Genomic DNA, 22,601 nt, shown 5'->3' on the forward strand with positions numbered 1-22,601 from the left:
TCACTCATTGTATGAAGTACCTGCTTTATCAGTCTTCTTAATTTCCTGCATTATTTTGTACACGGTCCAGTAACATTAACGTGACCACCACCTTTGTTCTAAGTCAACGTGCAATAATCACGCACGGATGGAAGGTGGCAATAGCGACAGTGGCGGGTATATAAGGCGTGTGGGGTGGAGGGGGGGGGGGGGGGGGTGAAGCCGCGCGGGGTAGCCGCTCGGTCTCGGTCTGAGGCGTCTTGACACGGTCCGCGCGGCACCTCCCTTCGAAGGTTCGAGTCCTCCCTCGGGCATGAGTGTGTGTGGTGTCCATAGCGTAAGAAGTTAGGGACTGATGACCTTTCCGCACCCATAACACCATACCACAAATTTCCAAATTTCCAGATGGAGGTGTGTGTGTGGGGGGGGGGGGGGGGGGGGGGGGAACTGGAGCGATTTATCTGACGTTCAAAAGGGCACGATCATTCGCTTACGGGGCAAGAGTGGAAGCAGTTCCGAAACGGATAAGTTCGTAAACTGTTCGCGTGCTCTGTGGTTAAAGTACGCCGTGCATGGCAAAATGGCGCTATCTAAAACCAGTGCCGAGGCAACTGTTTTGCACCACGGGCAATGGATGACGGGGTGATCGGCGGCTGCGGAGAAGTTTACGGGCAAGCAGACGTGCAGCTGTTGAGCAACTGACCTCCTAAATGAACCAAGGCACCTCCAACCACCGTTCAGCGAACTTTTCTGCGTCCTGGGCACCGCAGCAGGTGCCTCTTTCGTGCACCCATTCTAACAGCAGTTCATCGGCGACGAAGGCTGGAATTTCCATGCCACTACCGCAAACGGACGTCCACCGAGTGGCGACAGGTGGCGTTTCCAAACGGTTCAAATGGCTCTAAGCACTATAGGACTTAAAATCTGAGGTCATGAGTCCCCTAGAACATAGAACTACACTACTGGCCATTAAAATTGCTACACCAAGAAGAAATGCCGATGATAAACGGGTATTCATTGGACATATATATATTACTGCAACTGAATGTGATTACATTTTCACGCAATTTGGGTGCATAGATCCTGAGAAATCAGTACCCACAACAACCACCTCTGGCTGTAATAACGGCCTCCATACGCCTGGGCATTGAGTCAAACAGAGCTTGGATGGCGTGTACAGGTACACCTGCCCATGCAACTTCAACACGATACCACAGTTCGTCAAAAGTAGTGACTGGCGTATAGTGACGAGCCAATTGCTCGCCCACCATTGACCAGACGTTTTCAATTGCTGAGTGATCTGGAGAATGTGCTGGCCAGGGCAGAAGTCGAACATTTTCTGTATCCAGAAAGGCCCGTACAGGTCCTGAAACATGCGGTCGTGCATTATCCTGAGCAAATGTAGGGTTTCGTAGGGATCGAATGAAGGGTAGAGCCAGGGGTCGTAACAAATCTGAAATGTAGCGTCCACTGTTCAAAGTGCCGTCAATGCGAACGAGAGGTGACTGAGACGAGTAACCAATGGCACCCCATACCATCACGCTGGGTAATACGCCAGTATGGCTACGACGAATACACGCTTCCAATGTGCGTGCATTGCGATGTCGCCAAACAAGGAGACGATCATCATGATGCTGTAAACAGAACCTGGATTCATCCGAAAAAATGACGTTTTGCCATTCGTGCACCCAGGTTCGTCGTTGAGTACACCATCGCAGGCGCTCTTGAATGTGATGCAGCGTCAAGGGTAACCACATCAGTGGTCTCCGAGCTGATAGTCCATGCTGCTGCAAACGTCGTCGAACTGTTCGTGCAGATGGTTGTTGTCTTGCAAACGTCCCCATCTGTTGACTCAGCGATCGAGACGTGGCTGGACGATCCGTTACAGCCTTACAGACAAGATGCCTGTCATCTCGACTACTAATGATACGAGGCCGTTGGAATCCAACACGGCGTTTCGTATTACCCTCCCGAATCCACCGATTCCATATACTGCTAACAGTCATTGGATCTCGACCAACGCGAGCAGCAGTGTCGCGATACGATAAACCGCAATCGCGATAGGCTAGAATCTGACCTTTATCAAAGTCGGAAACGTGATGGTACGCATTTCTCCTCCTTACACGAGGCACCACAACAACATTTCACCAGGCAACGCCGGTCAACTGCTGTTTGTGTATGAGAAATCGGTTGGAAACTTTCCTCATGTCAGCATGTTGTTGGTGTCACCAACGGCGCCAACCTTGTGTGAATGCTCTGAAAAGCGAATCATTTGCATATCACAGCACCTTCTTCCTGTATGTTAAATTGCGCATCTTTTGTACTTAATCTTCGTGGTGTAGCAATTTTAATGGCCAGTAGTGTACTTAAACCTAAGGACATCACACACACCCATGCCCGAGGCAGGATTCGAACCTGCGACCGTAGCATCCGCGGCCGGCTGGCCTTTCCAGATGACTCACGTTTTATGCTCCATGGAACAGATGGTCGTTGGCGTGTGCGACGTGAAACCTGGAGGGAGCGTTATAGTCTGGGAAATGTTGTGGCATTCCCTGCTGTGTCATCTCGTGATTCTGGAAGGCACAATAGATCGACACAACAGTGCTCTATTCTTGGCGACCAGTCCACATCTACATGCAGTTTGTTTTTCCTCGGCACGATGGCATCTACCAGCAGGACAATGCAACGTATCACAGAGCTCTCATTGTACGTACGAGGGTCACTCCATAAGGAATGCACACTATTTTTGTAAAAATATAGTTTTCATTCTGCGTATGTGAAAGTCTTACAGTGTGTGGATACATCCTTCCCGCTTGTTTTCGAACTTAGTTCAACATGTTCCCGTGAGTGGCGCCGTCACAGCATGTCTTCAAGATGGCTGCTACACTTGACGTTCGTCAGAAGCAACCTGCTGTCATAGAATTCCTGTGCTGTGAAAACGAGACAGTGGGAAATATACACAAGAGGTTGTGTTGTGTATATAGTTCCGCGTAGTCAGCGCGTACACAACTTTCCCACTAGAGCGCGCCCCACTTAGCACAACAGCGCAGGCGCAGCGCTCGTCCGTCTCCGCACTACGAGATGGCGCTGCCTTAGAGATGGACCAAATTCTGCTTCCGCTGATCCGCGTATTAATATGTAACGCAGCCAATGAGATGGATGCTAACGTAGAACCTTTTCTCCTCGCGGATCACGCTCGGGCAGCTATACATGAACGCGCGAGGTATTATAACGAGTGTACAGACCTACGATTAGTCAGTCTGCATTTTTCTGCATTTGTCTGCACCAGTCTGCATTTGTCTGTACCAGTCTATAGTCAAGTTTCAGTCTCCACCTAAGAAGATTATCATATTCCTGTACATAGCCATGAAGATAAATGCATAGACACTTTGTCAAGTATCAGAGATATGTGAGAATAAGATTAACGTACCAAGACCAAAGGAACTTCAGATTGTCAATTGTAAACAGCATCCAGAATCAAGTTACGTAATGTCTATGCTTTTTATTATTTTAATAAATATGTGTGAAAATTAATCAAGTTGTGTTTAAAGTTGGTCGCCATCAATCTGCCATTCTAAGGGTGCAAGTGGCATTTATATCGTTTGACCTAACGGCAGAAGATAAACACGCCACGATAAGACCACGAAACACATTGCTGACACTCGCCTACTTCGTTAGAGCGACAAGTCAAATAATCTGATGGTGTGTGTACCGAAGGTCTTACAGTATGCACACCACAGGTTAAAAAAGGTGTTTGGAGATGCTGCTGTCGATCACTGTACAGTTAGTCGGTGGGCAAGCAGGTTACGTGATGAAAGCGGGCACGGCAATACTGAGGATTGTCCTCGCAGCGGCAGGCCTCGTACTGCACACACGCTAGACAATGTGCAGAGAGTTAACGAATTCGTGACTGCTGAGAGACACATCACAGTGAACGAATTGTCACGCTACGTTGGGATAGGGGAAGGAAGTGTTTGCAGAAAACTGAAAGTGTTGGCGTTAAAAAAAGTTTGTGGCAGGTGTGTTCCCAGGATGTTGACAGTGGGTCATAAAGGAACAAGAAAAACGGTATGCAGCGAACTTTTGGAACAGTACGAGAATGGTGGAGATGAATTTCTTGGAAGAATTGTGATAGGTGATGAAACATGGCTCCATCATTTTTCACCAGAGACGAAGAGGCAATCAATGGAGTGGCATCATGCAAATTCGCCCAAGAAAAAAAAATTCAAAACCACACCTTCTGCTGGAAAAGTCATGGCTACGGTGTTTCTCGATTTCGAAGGACTCTTGCTTGTGGACATCATGCCAAATGGAACCATCATAAATTCTCATGCATATGTGATGACACTGAAGAAACTTCAAGCTCGACTGGGTCGTGTTCGACCACATCGGTAAAAGCTGATTGTTTTGCTGTTGCACGACAATGCACGGTCACACCTCAATCAAAAAACCATGAAAGCGTCCACAAAACTCGGATGGACAACAGTGAAAACCCGCCTTACAGTCCTGACCTGGCTCCATGTGACCATCATCTCTTTCGGAAACTGAAAGACTCTCTTCGTGGAACAATGTTTGAAGACGATGACTCCCTTGTGCACACTGCCAAACAGTGGTTCCAACAGGTTGGTCCAGAATTTTACCGTGCGGGTATACAGGCGCTGCCGGCCTGAGTGGCCGTGCGGTTCTAGGCGCTACAGTCTGGAACCGGGCGACAGCTACAGTCGCATGTTCAAATCCTGCCTTGGGCATGGATGTGTGTGATGTCCTTAGGTTAGTTAGGTTTAATTAGTCCTAAGTTCTAGGCTACTGATGACCCCAGAAGTTAAGTAGCATAGTGCTCAGAGCCATTTGAACCATTTTTTTTGTATGCAGACACCGGTTCCAAGATGGCGTAAGGCAGTTAAGAGAGATGAAAATTATGTGGAGAAATGAAAATATTGTTCCTAAAGGATGTATCTACACACTGTAACAAAACTTTCAAACATGTAGAATAAAAGATGGATTTTTTTAAAAAAATAGTGTGCATTTTTTTTGGAGTGACCCTCGTATGTTGTTCAGAGAATACCAGCATGAGTTTGTTGTACTCCCCTGGCTAACAAACTCCCTAGATGTAAAGCCAGTCGAGAAACTGCGGTGCCAGCTCGACCGGGCTGTCCTCAACCGGGAAACATAGCGCAGCTGGCCTCGGCACTGGATTCCACATTGCGCCACATATCTGTCGGTACCTTCCAGAACCTTATAGACTCATTCTGCACGTCTCGGGCTGCAAAAGGTGGTTATTCAGCCTTTTGACATGCGGGCACCTTAGTACCACACCATGAATGCTTCGAATCCATTCTTTTCGAGTTTTCGTGGAGGAAGAAATATTGTACCAGTTTACGTCTTTTGCCAATGCCAGCATATTTTTCACTCTACATTTAATTTTATTTTCGCTACCGTCATATTGCAATGCCAGTAGACTTTTCCTTCTACAATTAATTTTATTTCCGTTTAAAGCCATACTACTGTTGTACGTGAATCAATAATTTCAAGAAGATTCGATATAATTAGTTGAAAATAGTCTTGGTTGCAATTTTAGTTTTTTTTATTTATCAACTACGTGTTTCACCTTATGTTAGCCAATCCCTTGGAGTATTTCGACTAGACTATGATATTACGAGTTTGTCGCTTCAAATGTCGACGTATCTTACACAATTTAATGTAAGTATAAAATGGAAATGGAAAAAAGCTCACCCGCATTTCGTCTTCCTCCCACGCTGGTGTGTAGCTTTTAAGCGTAATAATTTTACTTTGGTAGTTTTATAAATAGAATTTCTTGTTAGTTAGAAGTTCTATGATGCAGTATTGCGTGTTATAGGTGGGCCTCTTCATCCAAAATTATGGTCCTATGTTAGTAATCTTTTTTTTCCTTTATTGAATTTCGGGGGCAGTCTGGCAGCAGCTTATTACGCTGCTCTGCAGCCTACAGACTTTTTTAAAACGTAAGGAGAAGTTAAGAAACAATAAAAGCAGGCGATAAAACGGGACCTTAAATTGGGAGAGGCGGAAAATTGTGGAAATTTGTGTTAGTAATGTTCTCATTCTAGTGATATATGATACGTAATACCTGTTTAGGCACTGCATCTGTGTGTTGTATTATACACTCTGGTATTATATTTTAAATTTACCGCCTTCTTTTGTTTTTTCACTCCGTTGTAATTTTTGGAGAAATTAATGCACAGCTGTTGCTTTTAGCAATTCTATCTTATTAATGTTTTATGTGCATTATACAGGGTGAGTCACCTAACGTTACCGCTGGATATATTACGTAAACCCACATCAAATATTGACGAACCGATTCCACAGACCGATCGTGAGGAGAGGGGCTAGTGTAATTGTGTAATATAAACCATACAAAAATGCACAGAAGTATGTTTTTTAACAGAAACCTACGTTTTTTTAAACGGAACCACGTTAGTTTTGTTAGAACATCTGAACATATAAACAAATACATAATCAGTGCCGTTTGTTGCATTGTAAAATGTTAATTACATCCGGAGATATTGTAACCTAAAGTTGACGCTTGAAACCTCCGACGTTCAGTTGCGTGTTGTAACAAACACGGGCCACGGTCGGCGAGCAGCATCTGCAGGGACATGTTTACGATGACGACCGTGTTTACGAGTGTGGCTGTAGTGCACTGTTGTGGTTTGGTCTAGCTGTCGCAGTGTCCGCATGTAGCGCTTGCTGCTATTGTTATTCTGCATTCGTCTCCGCACGCAGACCAGCTGTAGTACACCGTGTTACCAGACGTCTGTGATAGTGTAGTGTTGTAGGAACTGTGACCATGGTGTATTCGTACTCTGAAAAGGCGGAGATGATACTCATATACGGCGAGTGTCGACGAAATGCAGCTGAAGCCTGCAGGGTGTATGCAGAACGGTACCCGGACAGACAGCATCCAACGTGGCGCACATTGCAAAACATCTAACTGTATGCAACAGGTATGGTCGTAGCACGCAAACGGGTCCGTAACAGGCCCGTCACAGGAGAAGCGGGTGCAGTTAGTGTGTTAGCTGCTGTTGCCATGAAACCACACATGGGAAACGGCACATTCCGAGAGCCGGTGGACTGAGTCAAAGTGCTGTCATGCGCATACTGCATCGTCACCGCTTTCACCCGTTTCATGTGTCGCAACGGGCATTAACAGAATGCGTTACAGTTCTACCTGTTTACCGATGAAGCGGGTTTCACAATCCACGCTGGCTCAGACAGGTAGATCGACAGCGACCGTGAACTGTAAATGTATGGTGCGGAATCATTGGCGACCACCTCATTGGTCCTCACTTCATAGCAGGGGCCCAAACAGCCGCAACATACATCGCGTTTCTACAGAATGATCTGGCAACGTGGCTCGAAAATGTCCCACTGGAAACGCGTCGACGTATGTGGTATCAGCATGATGGTGCACCTGCACATTCCGCAATTAACACTAGGCTGACCCTCGACAGGATGTTCGACGGGCGTTTCATAGGACGTGGAGGACCCATAAATTGGCCAGCCCGTTCTGCTGATCTTACACCTCTGGACTTCTTTCTGTGGGGTACGTTAAAGCAAAATGTGTACCGTGATGTGCCTACAACCCCAGAGGATATGAAACAACGTATTGTGGCACCCTGTTGCGACATTACACCAGATGTACTGTGGCGTGTACGACATTCATTACACCAGAAATTTGCAGTTGTGTGCAGCAAATGATGGCCACCACATTGAACATCTATTGGCTTGACATGTCAGGACACACTCTATTCCACTCCGTAATTGAAAACGGAAACCACGTGTGTACGTGTACCTCACCCCTCATGGTAATGTACATGTGCGTCAGTGAAAAAGACAAATAAAAAGGTGTTAGCATGTGGACGTAATGCACTGTTCCAGTCTCTTCTGTACCTAAGGTCCATCACCGTTCCCTTTGGATCCCTACGTAATTCGGTGCTCTCCGATACACACGATCTAACAGCGGAGGAGTGGTACTCAAGCGTCAACTTTAGGTTACAATATCTCCGGATGTAATAAACATTTTACAATGCAACAAACGGCACTGATTACGTATTTGTTTATATGTTTAGACGTGCTAACGAAACTAACGGGGTTCCATTTAAAAAAGGTAGGTTTGTGTTAAAAAACATATTTCCGTGCATTTTTTTATGGTATGTATTAACCAATTACACTAGCCCCTCTCCTCACGTTCGGTCTGTGGAATCGATTCGTCAGTATTTGATGTGGTTAACGAAATATATCCAGCGGTAATGTTAGGTGACTCAACATATATATATATATATATATATATATATATATATATATATATATAAAGTTTCAGTGGCGATGTATATCGGGTTTACGATCTCTCATTCTTACCTGAAGCTGCATGGCACCGCCACCTATTGAGGTGATTGTGTATTAAGCGTGCATTATACTTACTACTTAAGCCCCATCTTATTCTATTATTTGCTCCTGTGAACGTGTACGCGTCATGCAGGTCTTGGAGTCACTCGTGTCCATTTAGAAAGGTAAGGCCTTATCATAAGGCTTCGGCAATATGAGTGCATTTCTGAGTGTCCGATCATTGGTCAATTCTCTTATTAGATTTTACTATTTTATATTTCTAGTATTTACTGAGGATAACGAAAGCGATGTTGGGCTGATGTACTCGACGATGCCCTTTAGCTACACTGTCTAAAGAATCGTCCTAAAAAATACCAACTTAAGATATTTTCTCTTTCAGTATTTGATCTGTTTATACATGCTTTTAGTTTATGCAAGTAAGCACAACGCCATCGCGATCCTTAAATAGATGTATTTGTTCTCTGTTTTCTATGTAGATCAGCCTGAAGATGCCTAAATAAGGTGAAACGCGTAGTTGAGAATAAAAAAACTAAAATTGTAACCAAGACTGTTTTCAACTAATACTATTAAACACTGGTTTGCTGATTGATGCCAAAGATGGATTGGAAGAAGATTCGATATCGTCGTTATCTAACCTAGTGAACATTTCACCTTGTAATATCGATATTAACGCTGATTCAGCGGGTGAAACAAATATCCAGGTTAAATTGTTATGCGGACAAATGGTACCGTAAGAACCCTGTCGTATACAGTTCCACTACATGTTTATTTCTACAGTGGTGGTCTGAGCTGAAGAGTAACCTCGAATGCGTAATACGCCGTTACGGAACGGACGTTTCTGAGTCAGCTTGGCTTACCCGCAGAACACGAAACACAGTGGTGGGTCTATCAGGCGGCCTCCAGAATGTCCTGACGTCATCGCTGCCCTCTGCAGCGACCCGGCTCCATCCGCTTCCGCCACGATGAGATGTACCCACTGGCCTCTGACGACGCAGAAAGGGGGCGATCCGCTGCTGATATGACGAAAGCCGTTCCTTATTTTCCTCCTTCAAAGCATTCGAGGTTTCTATTAACACTAAGCTTTTTAGTGCGGAAGCAGCAGTTGATTGCAATGTTCGTGCCCTCGTGTTCCAGCGAAAGGGGCAAATTCAACCACCAGGATTTGAGAGTGGATTTGGCGCATCTGATCATTTGCAAGTCATCAATCAAGTTACAAGACGGAGAAAGGACTGTCAATTGCCGCTTCTCGCGGGGTTAATAGAATTTGGGAAAGTTTCAATGGTTCAAATGGCTCTGAGCACTATGGGACTCAACTGCTGTGGTCATCAGTCCCCTAGAACTTTTGGGAAAATTTCCTTCTCAGTTCCAACATCCCATGAAAAACGAGGTAGTGACTGAATCTAATAACACTCAAGAATAGGAATATCTGTGCTACGGCTTACATTAAACGTCATCGGGATAAAGGAAAATTTGGAACTGAAACAAAAGCCTGACAACGCGATTCCATGTCGTCACATCTATTCTCGGCAGCCTTAGAGCAAGTTTTCAGATTTCTAAACTGATAAAAAGAAGAAGGAATACATTTAAAGGAAAATACTTGCCGGCCGCGGTGGTCTAGCGGTTCTAGGCGCTCAGTCCGGAACCGCGTGACTGCTACGGTCGCAGGTTCGAATCCTGCCTCGGGAATGGATGTGTGTGATGTCCTTAGGTTAGTTAGGTTTAAGTAATTCTAAGTTCTAGGGGACTTATGACTACAGCAGTTGAGTCCCATAGTGCTGAGAGCCATTTGAACCATTTTTTTTAAAAAAATACTTGAAGCAACTATATTATGGTGACAATTAACGAAAGAATTACATCTACATCTACATCTATGTGATTACTCAGCTATTAACAATAAAGTGCCTGGCAGAGGGTTCGACGAACCACCTTCAAGCTGTGTCTCTACCGTTCCATTCTCGAACAGCACGCGGGAAAAACGAGCAGTTAAATTTTTCTGATTTCTCTTATTTTATCGTGATCATCATTTCTCCCTATGTAGATGGGTGCCAACAGAATGTTTTCGCAATCGGAGGAGAAAATTGGTGATTGAAATTGCATGAGAAGATCCCGTCGCAATGAAAAACGCCTTTGTTCTAACGATTGCCACTCCAATTCATGTATCATATTTGTGACACTATCTCCCCTATCTCGCGATAATACCAAACGAGCTGCCCTTCTTTGTACTTCTCCGATGTCATCCGTCAGTCTCACCTGATGCAGATCGCACACCTCACAGCAGTACTCCAGAATAGGGCATATGCATGAAAATCAGTTAAAATAGGTCTAAAATAATAGAATCATATAACCAATTTCGTTTTGGTAGTTGAATATAACGACTAGATGGATAGGAAAAAATAAATGTAGCCTCGCAACGATTCGTTACAATGTTTCTGTTCTCTTGTACAGACACGCCAGTTGTACTATCTGATACGGACATAGACAACTGTAAGTCACAGTTCGGTGGAACGGATCCCTTTTTTCCATGAAAAGCGTTTATTAAGAAGAATTGTTGGTCATCTCCTACAAAATTAACTACATAATATTAAAAATGAATAATTTATTGTTTTGGGTTGTGTATACACCGCGATTTCTTCCACCATGTACGAGCTGTAGGGGTTGATACATGAGAGAAGAGAGAATAAGGAACAAAAAAGGTCTGATGAATTTATGTTCGAAAATGCATGGTATACATGCTATAGACCATTTGTTCAATACTACTTCGTTACAGAGATTGCGGTCTAACACGCGCTGTACCATGCAACCACAGCTACAGCATGCATGATTTCCTCCTACAGCGTGGTACTGTTTCTCAAACGTCATGCCATAGGGCCCTCTCCTGCCACACTAATAGGTGTTGTGTCCGATTCACTTCTCTTGCTGACTCACTGTGTAGTGTATGTGATACAGAGCTGTACTAATGGTTCCGTACTCGAATCGGGAACTTGCCGACATGGCGTTAACTTACGGAAAGGCACATGGCAACGGGCGGCGGGCAGCAAAGTTGTGTGAGAAGGCCCATCCCCGCCGGCGAAAACCACAGCATTCAGTGTTTCGCCGTTTGTCTGCGACAGGATCGTTTCAGGAAGCAGTAAATTATGAAGGACTTTTCCGGAATGTGCTGACACTAGACTTGGAGGATAATGTGATTAACACTGTGGAAGGCGACCGTCGTGTCAGTACCAGGCAGTTGGCCCGCCAGCACAGGGTAAACCAGACGAGCGTGTGCAACATTCTCCATGACAATTGTTACTACGCTTATGATTAACAGCGTGTGCAGGGCTTACTAGCGACAGCTTTTCCACTCCAGGAGCAGTTTCTTCACCAATATGGGCCGGGATAATTGGCGCCTGTATTTCGGGATCAGTCTCCTTTCCACACCGCCTAACAGGCCGGACCTATCGACGTTTCTTGCTGGTGACTGTGCCTCCCCTGCTGGAAGAAATGCCCACCTCGCTGTTAACGTCCGACACATCTCGATCGTGTCTTCTGTGGTCGATGACTCGGACGAGCGGTCCGGTAGCGTGGCGTGCTCATAACCGGATCTCACCCCATGTATTTTTTGCGCAGACATACAAGTTTTGAAATGGAAAATCTCCTATCGAATATTAAAAGATTAAAATTAGGGTAAATTAGAATGTCAGCGGTGTTAGTTTCGGGATTCTAGTGCGAGTCATTTAAGAGAAATCGTATTCTGAAAAGTTCCGACACTGCCACTTGTACAATACCTGTAGTACTAATGAACAACGGAAGTGCATACGCTAGTTATATAGATTCTGACCAGTAACGAGACGGTTGACCATCACACGTTGTGTTAAAAATTACCACCGGCACCGGCAATACATACTTTCAGTAAAGACCGCTGCACACGTGCTCGCATTTCCAGCTGAGAGGTCCCTGCAGGCTGCAGTAATACGTCATTGCATATCGTTGAGTGCAGTTGGTTTGTTCTTGCAGACAGCGTCTTTCAGCTTTCCCCACAGAAAAACTCTACAGGTGTCAAATACGGGGAACAGGTCGGCCAAGGTAGAGGTCTTCTGCGTCCATGGCCACGATTTGGAAACAATTCGTGAAGGTATTCTGTATTACTCCGTGTACTACGGGCTGGACAGCGATCCTGTTTGTGTCACAGGTTTCTCCTAGTGTCCAGAGGAACATCTTCTAGTACCCGTGGAGGATGGTATGTTAGGTGGCTGCGATACTTGTGCACGTATGAAAAACGGGCCTATGAGGCAGTAATTCACTGTGTCATTCCACTCGTTTACATTCCTTGGACGCTGACATTCCACCTGATGAAGCCAAAAGGGTTTGTAAGTGGTACAATAGTGCAAGTTTCAGTGGTTTACCTGGCCGTGATTGGTAAATGTGGCTTCATCGCTAAACAAGTCACGTGATATACGTGCGGTATCCTGTCTTAATGGCCATATAGAGAAGTTAACACGATTATCACAATCGTTTCAATGCAGCTCTTGATGGAGAGAGACGTGACACGGATGGAACCTATGCCAATGGAGAATGCGTAGTACACTTACCTGACTCATGCCGCCTCCTCGTGTGATTGCGCTGGAGCTAACGTGCGGATCAACTGCAACAGCAGCAAGAACTCCAGTTTCCCCATCTTTTGTCGTCAACTGTTTCCTTCTGTTACGTTGTCTAGGTGTTACTCTACCGCTTTTACGTAATTGGCTGAAGAGGTTTCATAAACAATTGCCGAGATGATTGACTTCTATTGGGATGTCTTACCACATACACCACACAACATTCTGCATTCTATCTACTCTCTCCATACACTATCAGCATTCAGCTTTTTCTGTTTTGGTAAAGTCCATCGTCCACTCACGACATACTGCTTGGGCCGTCACACCCTAACTGACGAGCAAGTCACAATGGGCTCAAGGAACACGCAAGCACACTGCAAGCAAACATAGTGCCGGTGTCGAAACTTTTCAAAATACGACTACACTAGAACCCTGCCGCGAACACCATTGATACTCTAATTTGTATTTTAAACATAGCTGCACAACAGCAACGGTTCCACGTAATAAAATTATAACCAGCCGACCAGTTGCAATGGATAAAGAAATTCTTACCTAGGTTTCGACAAATATAAATTTGTCTTCTTCAGAAGGTAGCAATTTTACATTAGTAAGGACTAATGTACTATCGCCGTTTTTTAAATTGTCGGCTTAGATCCATTTGTCAAAAATGAAAGATAGCCCTAGAATTAGGGTTTGTCACGTAAATATAAAATTGTTCATGGATCTTGCAGAGCTCACAACCTAGGTTCAAATGGTTCAAATGGCTCTGAGCACTATGGGACTTAACATCTGTGGTCATCAGTCTCCTAGAACTTAGAACTACTTAAACCTAACTAACCTAAGGACATCACACACATCCATGCCAGAGGCAGGATTCGAACCTGCGACCGTAGCAGTCGCGCGGTTCCGGACTGAGCGCCTAGAATCGCGATACCACCGCGGCCGGCTCACAAACTAGGTAAAGAATTTCTTTATCTATAGCAACTGGTCGGCTGGTTATAATTTTATTATTTTAATTTGTCCTACTTCTATTTTGTTAGTGTCAATAGGTCCTGTTATATTAAAAAAAGCGTTTGTTTCCACAAAAAATACACTTTGTAAGTATTATTAATAAGCTAATTGGCTAACAAAAGGAGCCCTGAATACCAGTCCATTTTTTGGAACCCGCACTTCAGTACTTCTCTCCTTCTTCTTCCCGTTTTTAGAGATCACAGGCCCTGTAGTCCAAACACTGCATCAACAATCTGCTTCCACTTTCTTCTGTCTCTCGCTCCCTCTCTCCACCCTGCGGTAATTACTAATGCTGCGATGTTCTTCTCTACCTCTTCCTTCCACCGTGTGTGAGGTCGGCCCAATGGTCTTGTTGCTTGGAGACTGCCCTCAGACGCCTTTTTAGGAATTGTGTTGGTTTCCATTCTAGCCGCATGCCCAGTCCATTGCAGTGACCTACTTTTTAATTTCTGGACGACAGTGGGTCGCTCCATTAATTGATAAATTTCTGTGTTCTTTCGAACTCTCTATTCGTCATTCTCCAACAGGGGTTCCCAGATTTTCCTCACCACTTTTCTTTCGTAAACATTGAGTTTGCCTCTTTCTTTGTTGGTAAACAAGAAAAAACAAAATATATGGAAATAGGTAGAGTCATAAACCCAAATTCACACTACTTCCATTTACTATAACAAGACATTAAGCATTAACATTTGCAATCGCTCTGCCTAAATGATTAAGATTTATTTTATTAGATGATTCACCCTGTTTTATAAATGATAGAGCACAGTGATCGGTCATCCTTTCTTTGCAGGTTTTATTTGGCAAATCCACATTTCGGGTAGTGTCTAGCAATTATCAATTCACTATTTTCTAGCCTCAATGCATGTCAATTCCCTGTTGTTTGTGCGTCATTCACTGACATGCATTGATACTAGAAAATTGTTCATTGATAATGGCTAGGCACTAGCCGAAATGTGAATTTGCCAAATAAAACCTGCAAAAAAGGACGACTGATCGCTGTGCTCTGTATAAATCTGATCACTGTCGCTGAGTGCACCCACGTTCGTAGTGGAAGGTAACCTGACGATTCACCCTGCGTCTTCTACCAACCCTACCACAACAAAGGTCAAAAATTAATTATGATAGTAGTGTTGCTCATGCTACTAAATATTGCATTTTCGGGCAACAACAGTGTTATATTACGTGGCAGGTGTCATTAGAGCACAGTTAATAAAGTCATTTCATGAAATAATGAATAAACCAGGCACTCATCTTTTCGTGTTTCCCACGCTGGTCTCGTTGTGAACTCATGGACCAATCGTCGAAAATCTAGGTGGTGATGATTCCAAGCTCGGGTGCAAAGACGCCTAGGTTTTATACTGCGATATTCAAAAGTTTTATAGATGTGTTTCATAAACCATTCTTGAAGATTAAACTTTTTCAATTTAGGACAATGGTGATGTAAAATAGTAATCAGCACTCCGAATTTAAGTGACACTTATTTTTTATTACTTTTTTTGCAATATCACGTAACTCACAAAACATCACTCCACAATATAAACCATACTTGAATATATCTTCCTCACTGTTAAAGTTCACGTTTCATAAACTGACTTCAATTTGCGTCTTTTTAACATGACGACCAAGACTTCACTCTCTAATAACCGCTAACGCGCCCCAAAAATCAGAGTTATAAGAACGTCAAAGATCATAGTGACAAAAGAAAGAATTCACATAAGAATAATATCATTGCAATATAAACATATCGATGTATCAAAGTGCCTCTACATTAGTGAAATCAAATCTGAATGTTGTCTCAGAAATATGTTAACTACTTTACAGGAACGCAGTAAAATATTGCTGTTATCGAGAGGTTGAGGTGAGGTGCCGTAATGGTTACGTAATACAAGTACCATTACATCTGTTATTTAATACTGGAGCCAGCACACTTTTAATATTTTTTATGGTATTCAAGAAATTTAAAAACCTCTCTCACACCGGCCTGATTTAGCTTCACTGGTCAGGATAGTAAAAACATGCGTATATTAAGGGAATTTTCATTCACAAAGCAGGCTTATCACATTCACACAGTTCAATACTGTTCTATCCTGATTAAATTGAGCTTAACTTAAATTCCATAAGGCAGTGAAGCAATTTCGAAGTCTCAGTGCGACGAAAATTGTCAGTCGATTTCCTGAAAACATTTGTAATAATTATTAACTTTCGGTGATCACATGGGGAAGACCGGAAATCTGCCGGTAAGACCGTGTTAGCCCATTTATTGTAATAAACTGGATATATTGAGCGTACAAAACGGCAGGTTCGTCCAGTGTAAATCAGACGTTCCCCACTGATCCCGTGCAACACAGCGTAGTAAGCAGAAACTGCCAATAATAATCAGTTAAATAATACGCGAACACACTTACTTTAGTTAAGTTCATGTATTAAACTCCTTCTAATACTGAATCTCATCAAGATGGCGACTAGCTCAACAATACATACGTATACATCCCTCTTCTTTCACGGCTAATCGGCAAGCTCTTTTTCATTCTTTTCATAAGAGAAAACATAGATAGCAGAGAAGCTATTCCACGAAGTAAACGGACGCTACAAGGAATAATAGGGCTTTAAACTACTTTGCATTGATGATAATCGTATATTAAAGTTTAGGAATCGGTAAGATAAGAAGAGATATTTCGAGATATGTACTGAGTTATATAATTTATAAAATTTCTGAAAATATCGTGTAGAGACGGCTGCAAGCGACATTACACACTCTCCTAGGGGGAAGAGACCTTTCTCCTGCGCTCTCCGCCGGCTCTTTTCGTCACCAGTCGCAACCCACTAAGCGGCCACCCCGCTGTGCAGGTGTGGGCGTGCCTGCTGGCGGCCGCCCCCGCCGCCTCCGAGGTGTGGGTGCGCCTCCCTGACGGCAGCCGGCTGCTGGGCGCCGCTACCGCCACCGCCAGGACGGGCCGGCCGGTCTACGAGTTCCGCGGGGTGCGGTACGCCTCCGCCCCCTCCAGCGAGCGCTTCAAGGTCAGTACCAGGTGGATACGTCTACCCAACTCTGTAGCTACACTACTGGCCATTACAACTGCTACACCAAGAAGAAATGCACATGATAAACGGGTATTCATTGGACAAATATATTATACTAGAACTGACACACAATTTGGCTGCATAAATCCTGAGAAATCAGTACCCAGAACAACCGCCAAAGGCCGTACTAACGGCCTTGATACGCCTGGGCATTGCGTCAGACAGAGCTTGGATGGCGTGTACAGGTACACCTGCCCATGCAGCTTCAACACGATACCACAGTAGTGACTGGCCTATTGTGACAAGACAGTTGCTCGGGCACCATTGACCAGACGTTTTCAATTGGTGAGATATCTGGAGAATGTGCTGGATAGTGCAGCAGTCAAACATTACCTGTATCCAGAAAGGCCTGTACAGGTCCTGAAACATGCGGTCGTGCATTATCCTCCTAAAATGTAGGGTTTCGTAGGGATCGAATTAAGGGTAGAGCCAGGGGTCGTAACAAATCTGAAATGTAACGTCCACTGTTCAATGTACCGTCAATGCGAACGAGAGGTGACCGAGACGTGTAACCAATGGCACCCCATACCATCACGCTGGGTAATACGCCAGTATGGCTACGACGAATACACGCTTCCAATGTGCGTACATTGCGATGTCGCCAAACACGGAGGCGACCATCATGATGCTGTAAACAGAACCTGGATTCATCCGAAAAAATGACGTTTTGCCATTCGTGCAGCCAGGTTCGTCGTTGAGTACACCATCGCAGGCGCTCCTGTCTGTGATGCAGCCTCAAGGGTAACCGCAACCATGGTCTCCGAGCTGATAGTCCATGCTGCTGCAAACATCGTTGAACTGTTCGTGCAGATGGTTGTTGTCTTGCAAACGTGCCCATCTGTTGACTCAGGGATCGAGACGTGGCTGCACGATCCGTTACAGCCATGCGGATAAGATGCCTGTCATCTCGACTGCCAGTGATGCGAGGCCGTTGTAATCCAGCACGGTGTTCCGTATTACCCTCCTGAACCCACCGATTTCATATTCTGCTAACAGTCATTGGATCTCGACCAACGCGAGCAGCAATGTCGCGATACGATAAACCGCAATGGTGATAGGCTACTGTCCGATCTTTATCAAAGTCGGAAACGTGATGGTGCGTAATTCTCCTCCTTACACGAGGCATCACAACAACGTTTTACCAGGCAACACCGGTCAACTACTGTTTGTGTATGAGATATCGATTGGAAACTTTCCTCATTTCAGCACGTTGTAGGTGTCGCCACCGGAGCCAACCTTGTGTGAATGCTCTGAAAAGCTAATCATTTGCATATCACAGCATCATCTTCCTGTCGGTTAAATTTCGCGTCTGTAGCACTTCACCTTCGTGGTGTAGCAATTTTAATGGGAAGTAGTGTAATACACTCCTATAACGAGCTGTACGTAGTCCAGGCTCTCTCTTTAGCGACTGGCGAATCTTCCGACTTGTACGGTCATCCCTGACGTTTCGTCCAGCGCTACGCTTGACATTTTCAGAGGTGCTTCTGGTTCGTGTGGTGTCGAGGCCATAGCCAGCGAGGCCGGCAACCTCGCTCTTCCATTGCTCGGTGCCTCCTATTGCGGGCGGCACGCACATTTCTCACGAGAGGAAGTTGAATTGACATGTGCTCTGCGAACGGGCCGGCGGTTCGGCGCGTATTTTTAAGCAATCAGAGCTTCGGCTCCCGGCTCAGTGAATCTACAGACTTAGCAATCTGGGTACTGCACATAGCACCGAGGAAATTACACCTATGTTGCACGACGCTACTAACAAGGGAAACTCCGTATCGCACCTCCTTCAGATTTAGCGTCTCGAAATTTGGTAGAAAATCCGAAGAAATTCTGGTCGTTTGTAAAGTACGCAAGCGGCAAGACGCAGTCGATACCTTCGCTGCGCAGTGCCGATGGTACTGTTACCGACGACTGTGCCGCTAAAGCGGAGTTATTGAACGCAGTTTTCCGAAATTCCTTCACCAGGGAAGATGAATGGAATATTCCAGAATTTGAAACACGAACATCTGCTAGCATGAGTCTCTTAGAAGTAGATACCTTAGGGGTTGCGAAGCAACTCAAATCGCTTGATACGGGCAAGTCTTCAGGCCCAGATTGTATACCGATTAGGTTCCTTTCAGATTACGCTGATACTATAGCTCCCTACTTAGCACTCATATACAACCGCTCGCTCACCGATAATCAGTACCTACAGATTGGAAAATTGCGCAGGTCGCACCAGTGTTCAAGAAGGGTAGTAGGAGTAATCCATTTAACTACAGACCTATATCAATGACGTCGGTTTGCAGTAGGGTTTTGGAGCATATACTGTATTCAAACATTATTAATCACCTCGAAGGGAACGATCTATTGACACGTAATCAGCATGGCTTCAGAAAACATCGCTCTTGTGCAACGCAGCTAGCTCTTTATTCGCACGAAGTAATGGCCGCTATCGACAGGGGATCTCAAGTTGATTCCGTATTTCTAGATTTCCGGAAAGCTTTTGACACCGTTCCTCACAAGCGACTTCTAATCAAGCTGCGGAGCTATGGGGTATCGTCTCAGTTGTGCGACTGGATTCGTGATTTCCTGTCAGGAAGGTCGCAGTTCGTAGTAATAGACGGCAAATCATCGAGTAAAACTGAAGTGATATCAGGTGTTCCCCAGGGAAGCGTCCTGGGACCTCTACTGTTCCTGATCTATATAAATGACCTGGGTGACAATCTGAGCATTTCTCTTAGACTGTTCGCAGATGATGCTGTCATTTACCGTCTAGTACGGTCATCCGAAGATCAGTATCAGTTGCAAAGCGATTTAGAAAAGATTGCTGTATGGTGTGTCAGGTGGCAGTTGACTCTATATAACGAAAAGTGTGAGATGATCCACATGAGTTCCAAAAGAAATCCGTTGGAATTCGATTACTCGATAAATAGTACAATTCTCAAGGCTGTCAATTCAACTAAGTACCTGGGAGTTAAAATTACGAACAACTTCAGTTGGAAGGACCACATAGATAATATTGTCGGGAAGGCGAGCCAAAGGTTGCGTTTCATTGGCAGGACACTTAGAAGATGCAACAAGTCCACTAAAGAGACAGCTTACACTACACTCGTTCGTCCTCTCTTAGAATATTGCTGCGCGGTGTGGGATCCTTACCAGGTGGGATTGACGGAGGACATCGAGAGGGTGCAAAAAAGGGCAGCTCGTTTTGTATTATCACGTTATAGGGGAGAGAGTGTGGCAGATATGATACACGAGTTGGGATGGAAGTCATTACAGCATAGACGTTTTTCGTCGCGGCGAGACCTTTTTACGAAATTTCAGTCACCAACTTTCTCTTCCGAATGCGAAAATATTTTGTTGAGCCCAACCTACATAGGTAGGAATGATCATCAAAATAAAATAAGAGAAATCAGAGCTCGAACAGAAAGGTTTAGGTGTTCGTTTTTCCCGCTCGCTGTTCGGGAGTGGAATAGTAGAGAGATAGTATGATTGTGGTTCGATGAACCCTCTGCCAAGCACTTAAATGTGAATTGCAGAGTAGTCATGTAGACGTAGATGTAGATGTAGATGTAGCGGTAAGATGGCCAAGTGGATAGCCCACCATAAACTGATAACAGGTCAATCATGAAAATAGGAAGCAGATGTACTGAACTGTGAAAAAAGAAGCAAAATAGAAAAAGTGAACCGTTCATTCTAAGGATGTGCAAAATGGAGCGAACTTCAGACACGACGTCGTGGTAATGAGGTCACGGTATTGGACTGCGAATCGGAAGATCCGCCTTCGAGTCTCCCTCGTGTCCCGTTGTTTTTTTTATTTTTTTTTTCCTCTCACAAAATTATGAACTGTCGCTCCGGTCATTGACGTGTCTGTTCGCTGTGTTCAGATCTGCCTCTGCGTTGTGTAACGTCCGTTTGCAACAGCGAGGTGCAAGGAAGGGACCTCCAGACATGCCTACATCCTATTTCTTCTACTCAAGTACCGCATGTTATGACTGTTACGTTCCGTTTTGGAAGTTTTGACTCTTGAATTCCTTTGTTGTAACATAGTTCACACTCGTTTATTTCTTAGTTTCGTTTCCGTGAGAGGCCTGTTGTCCGCAGCTCGTGGTCGTGCGGTAGCGTTCCCGGGTTCGATTCCCGGCGGGGTCATGGATTTTCTCCGCCTCGTGATGACTGGGTGTTGTGTGATGTCCTTAGGTTAGTTAGGTTTAAGTAGTTCTAAGTTCTACGGGACTGATGACCATAGATGTTAAGTCCCATAGTGTTCAGAGCCATTTGAACCATTTTTAGAGGTCTGTGCGGCATCTCACCTGCCCTCACTACTCATAAAATTTACTTGCGACGGTAATATATTCTTACAACTTGACTGATATTCTATAACCAATGTACAGTATGACAACTGCCAAGGCCGGCCCCTGCGGTCGAGCGGTTCTAGGCGCCACAGTCTGGAACCGCGCGACCGCTACGGTCGTAGGTTCTAATGCTGCCTCGGGCACGGATGTGTGTGATGTCCTTAGGTTAGTTAATTTTAGATAGTTCTAAGTCTAGGGGACTGATGAACTCAGAAGTTAAGTCCCACAGTGCTCAGAGCCATTTGAACCCTTCATATACAAACAGAATAACGTGACAAGGGACTATTAGATTTGATGTTGATATAGGACGAGAGTCAATATATGATCGGATAGAAATACTGAAAACTTCCTGGCAGATTAAAACGGCGTGCCAGACCCAAAGTGAATTCAGGACTTTTGCCATACGCTGACAAGTCCTCTACCGGCAGAGCTATCCAAGCACTACTGACGGTCTCTCCTCACAGCTTTACTTCTGCCAATACCTCGTCTCCTAACTGTGAGGACAGGTCGTGAGTCGTGCTTGGATAAGTCAGTGGAATAGCACTTACCCACCAAAGTCCAAGATTCAGAGTTGGAATCTCGCCCCTCACTCTCTTTTAACCTTAGTAAGTTTTGTATCAGCGCGCACTCCGCTGCAAAGTGAAAATTTCATGCTTAGGAATATTGTGGTTCTCAGTAATCTTACCTTCATTATTACAAAGGTGTTGGACTTTCGAAGTGCTATGAGAATGTCACGGGCTTTGGATACATTATTACTAACGAATGTGTTGGAGGAAACATCGAATGTTTAAAGTTTTCGGTTCTCCCCCCGAGGCACAAAATTCCAGCCACGCCCATCAGCTGATGAAAGAGTCTGGCGGTTTATTGAATATAAAACTTACTCTTATTTTCTGTAACATAGTTGGAACAGCAGCTGCAGTGGAATAGTTTTGAAACAGTCTCTTGGGTAGGTCTCTCCAGCACGCGGCCGAGCGAACACGAGCGCTCAGTCTCGCTCGCCGCCTGCGTAGTCAGCCCTCGTGGTAAAACATGGCTGTCACATGTCGTTATATGGCACAAGAGAAGTGAAAAAATTGTGTGCCGTCTTGATGGCAATAAAAAAGTGTTAAGTTCGGCTTGGTTTTAAACGCAGGTATATATACACTACTGGCCATTAAAATTGCTGCACCACGAGGATGACTTGCTACAGACGCGAAATTTAACCAACAGGAAGAAGGTGCTGTGATATGCAAATGATTAGCCT

At 44.7% G+C, this 22,601-nt stretch overlaps 1 protein-coding gene across 1 annotated transcript in view; it reads left to right on the forward strand.

Moving 5' to 3' along the window:
- The window catches only part of LOC126279091 (cholinesterase 1-like), a 349,591-nt gene that overhangs the window by 147,244 nt on the left and 179,746 nt on the right, over positions 1-22,601 (forward strand). The window contains exon 2 of the mRNA XM_049979555.1: positions 16,797-16,967. Within this exon, the coding sequence (XP_049835512.1) occupies positions 16,797-16,967 (171 nt within the window). The remainder of the gene's footprint in view (positions 1-16,796; positions 16,968-22,601) is intronic.

This window comes from Schistocerca gregaria, chromosome 6 (genome assembly GCF_023897955.1).
Source record: "Schistocerca gregaria isolate iqSchGreg1 chromosome 6, iqSchGreg1.2, whole genome shotgun sequence".
Lineage (NCBI taxonomy): Eukaryota > Metazoa > Arthropoda > Insecta > Orthoptera > Acrididae > Schistocerca > Schistocerca gregaria.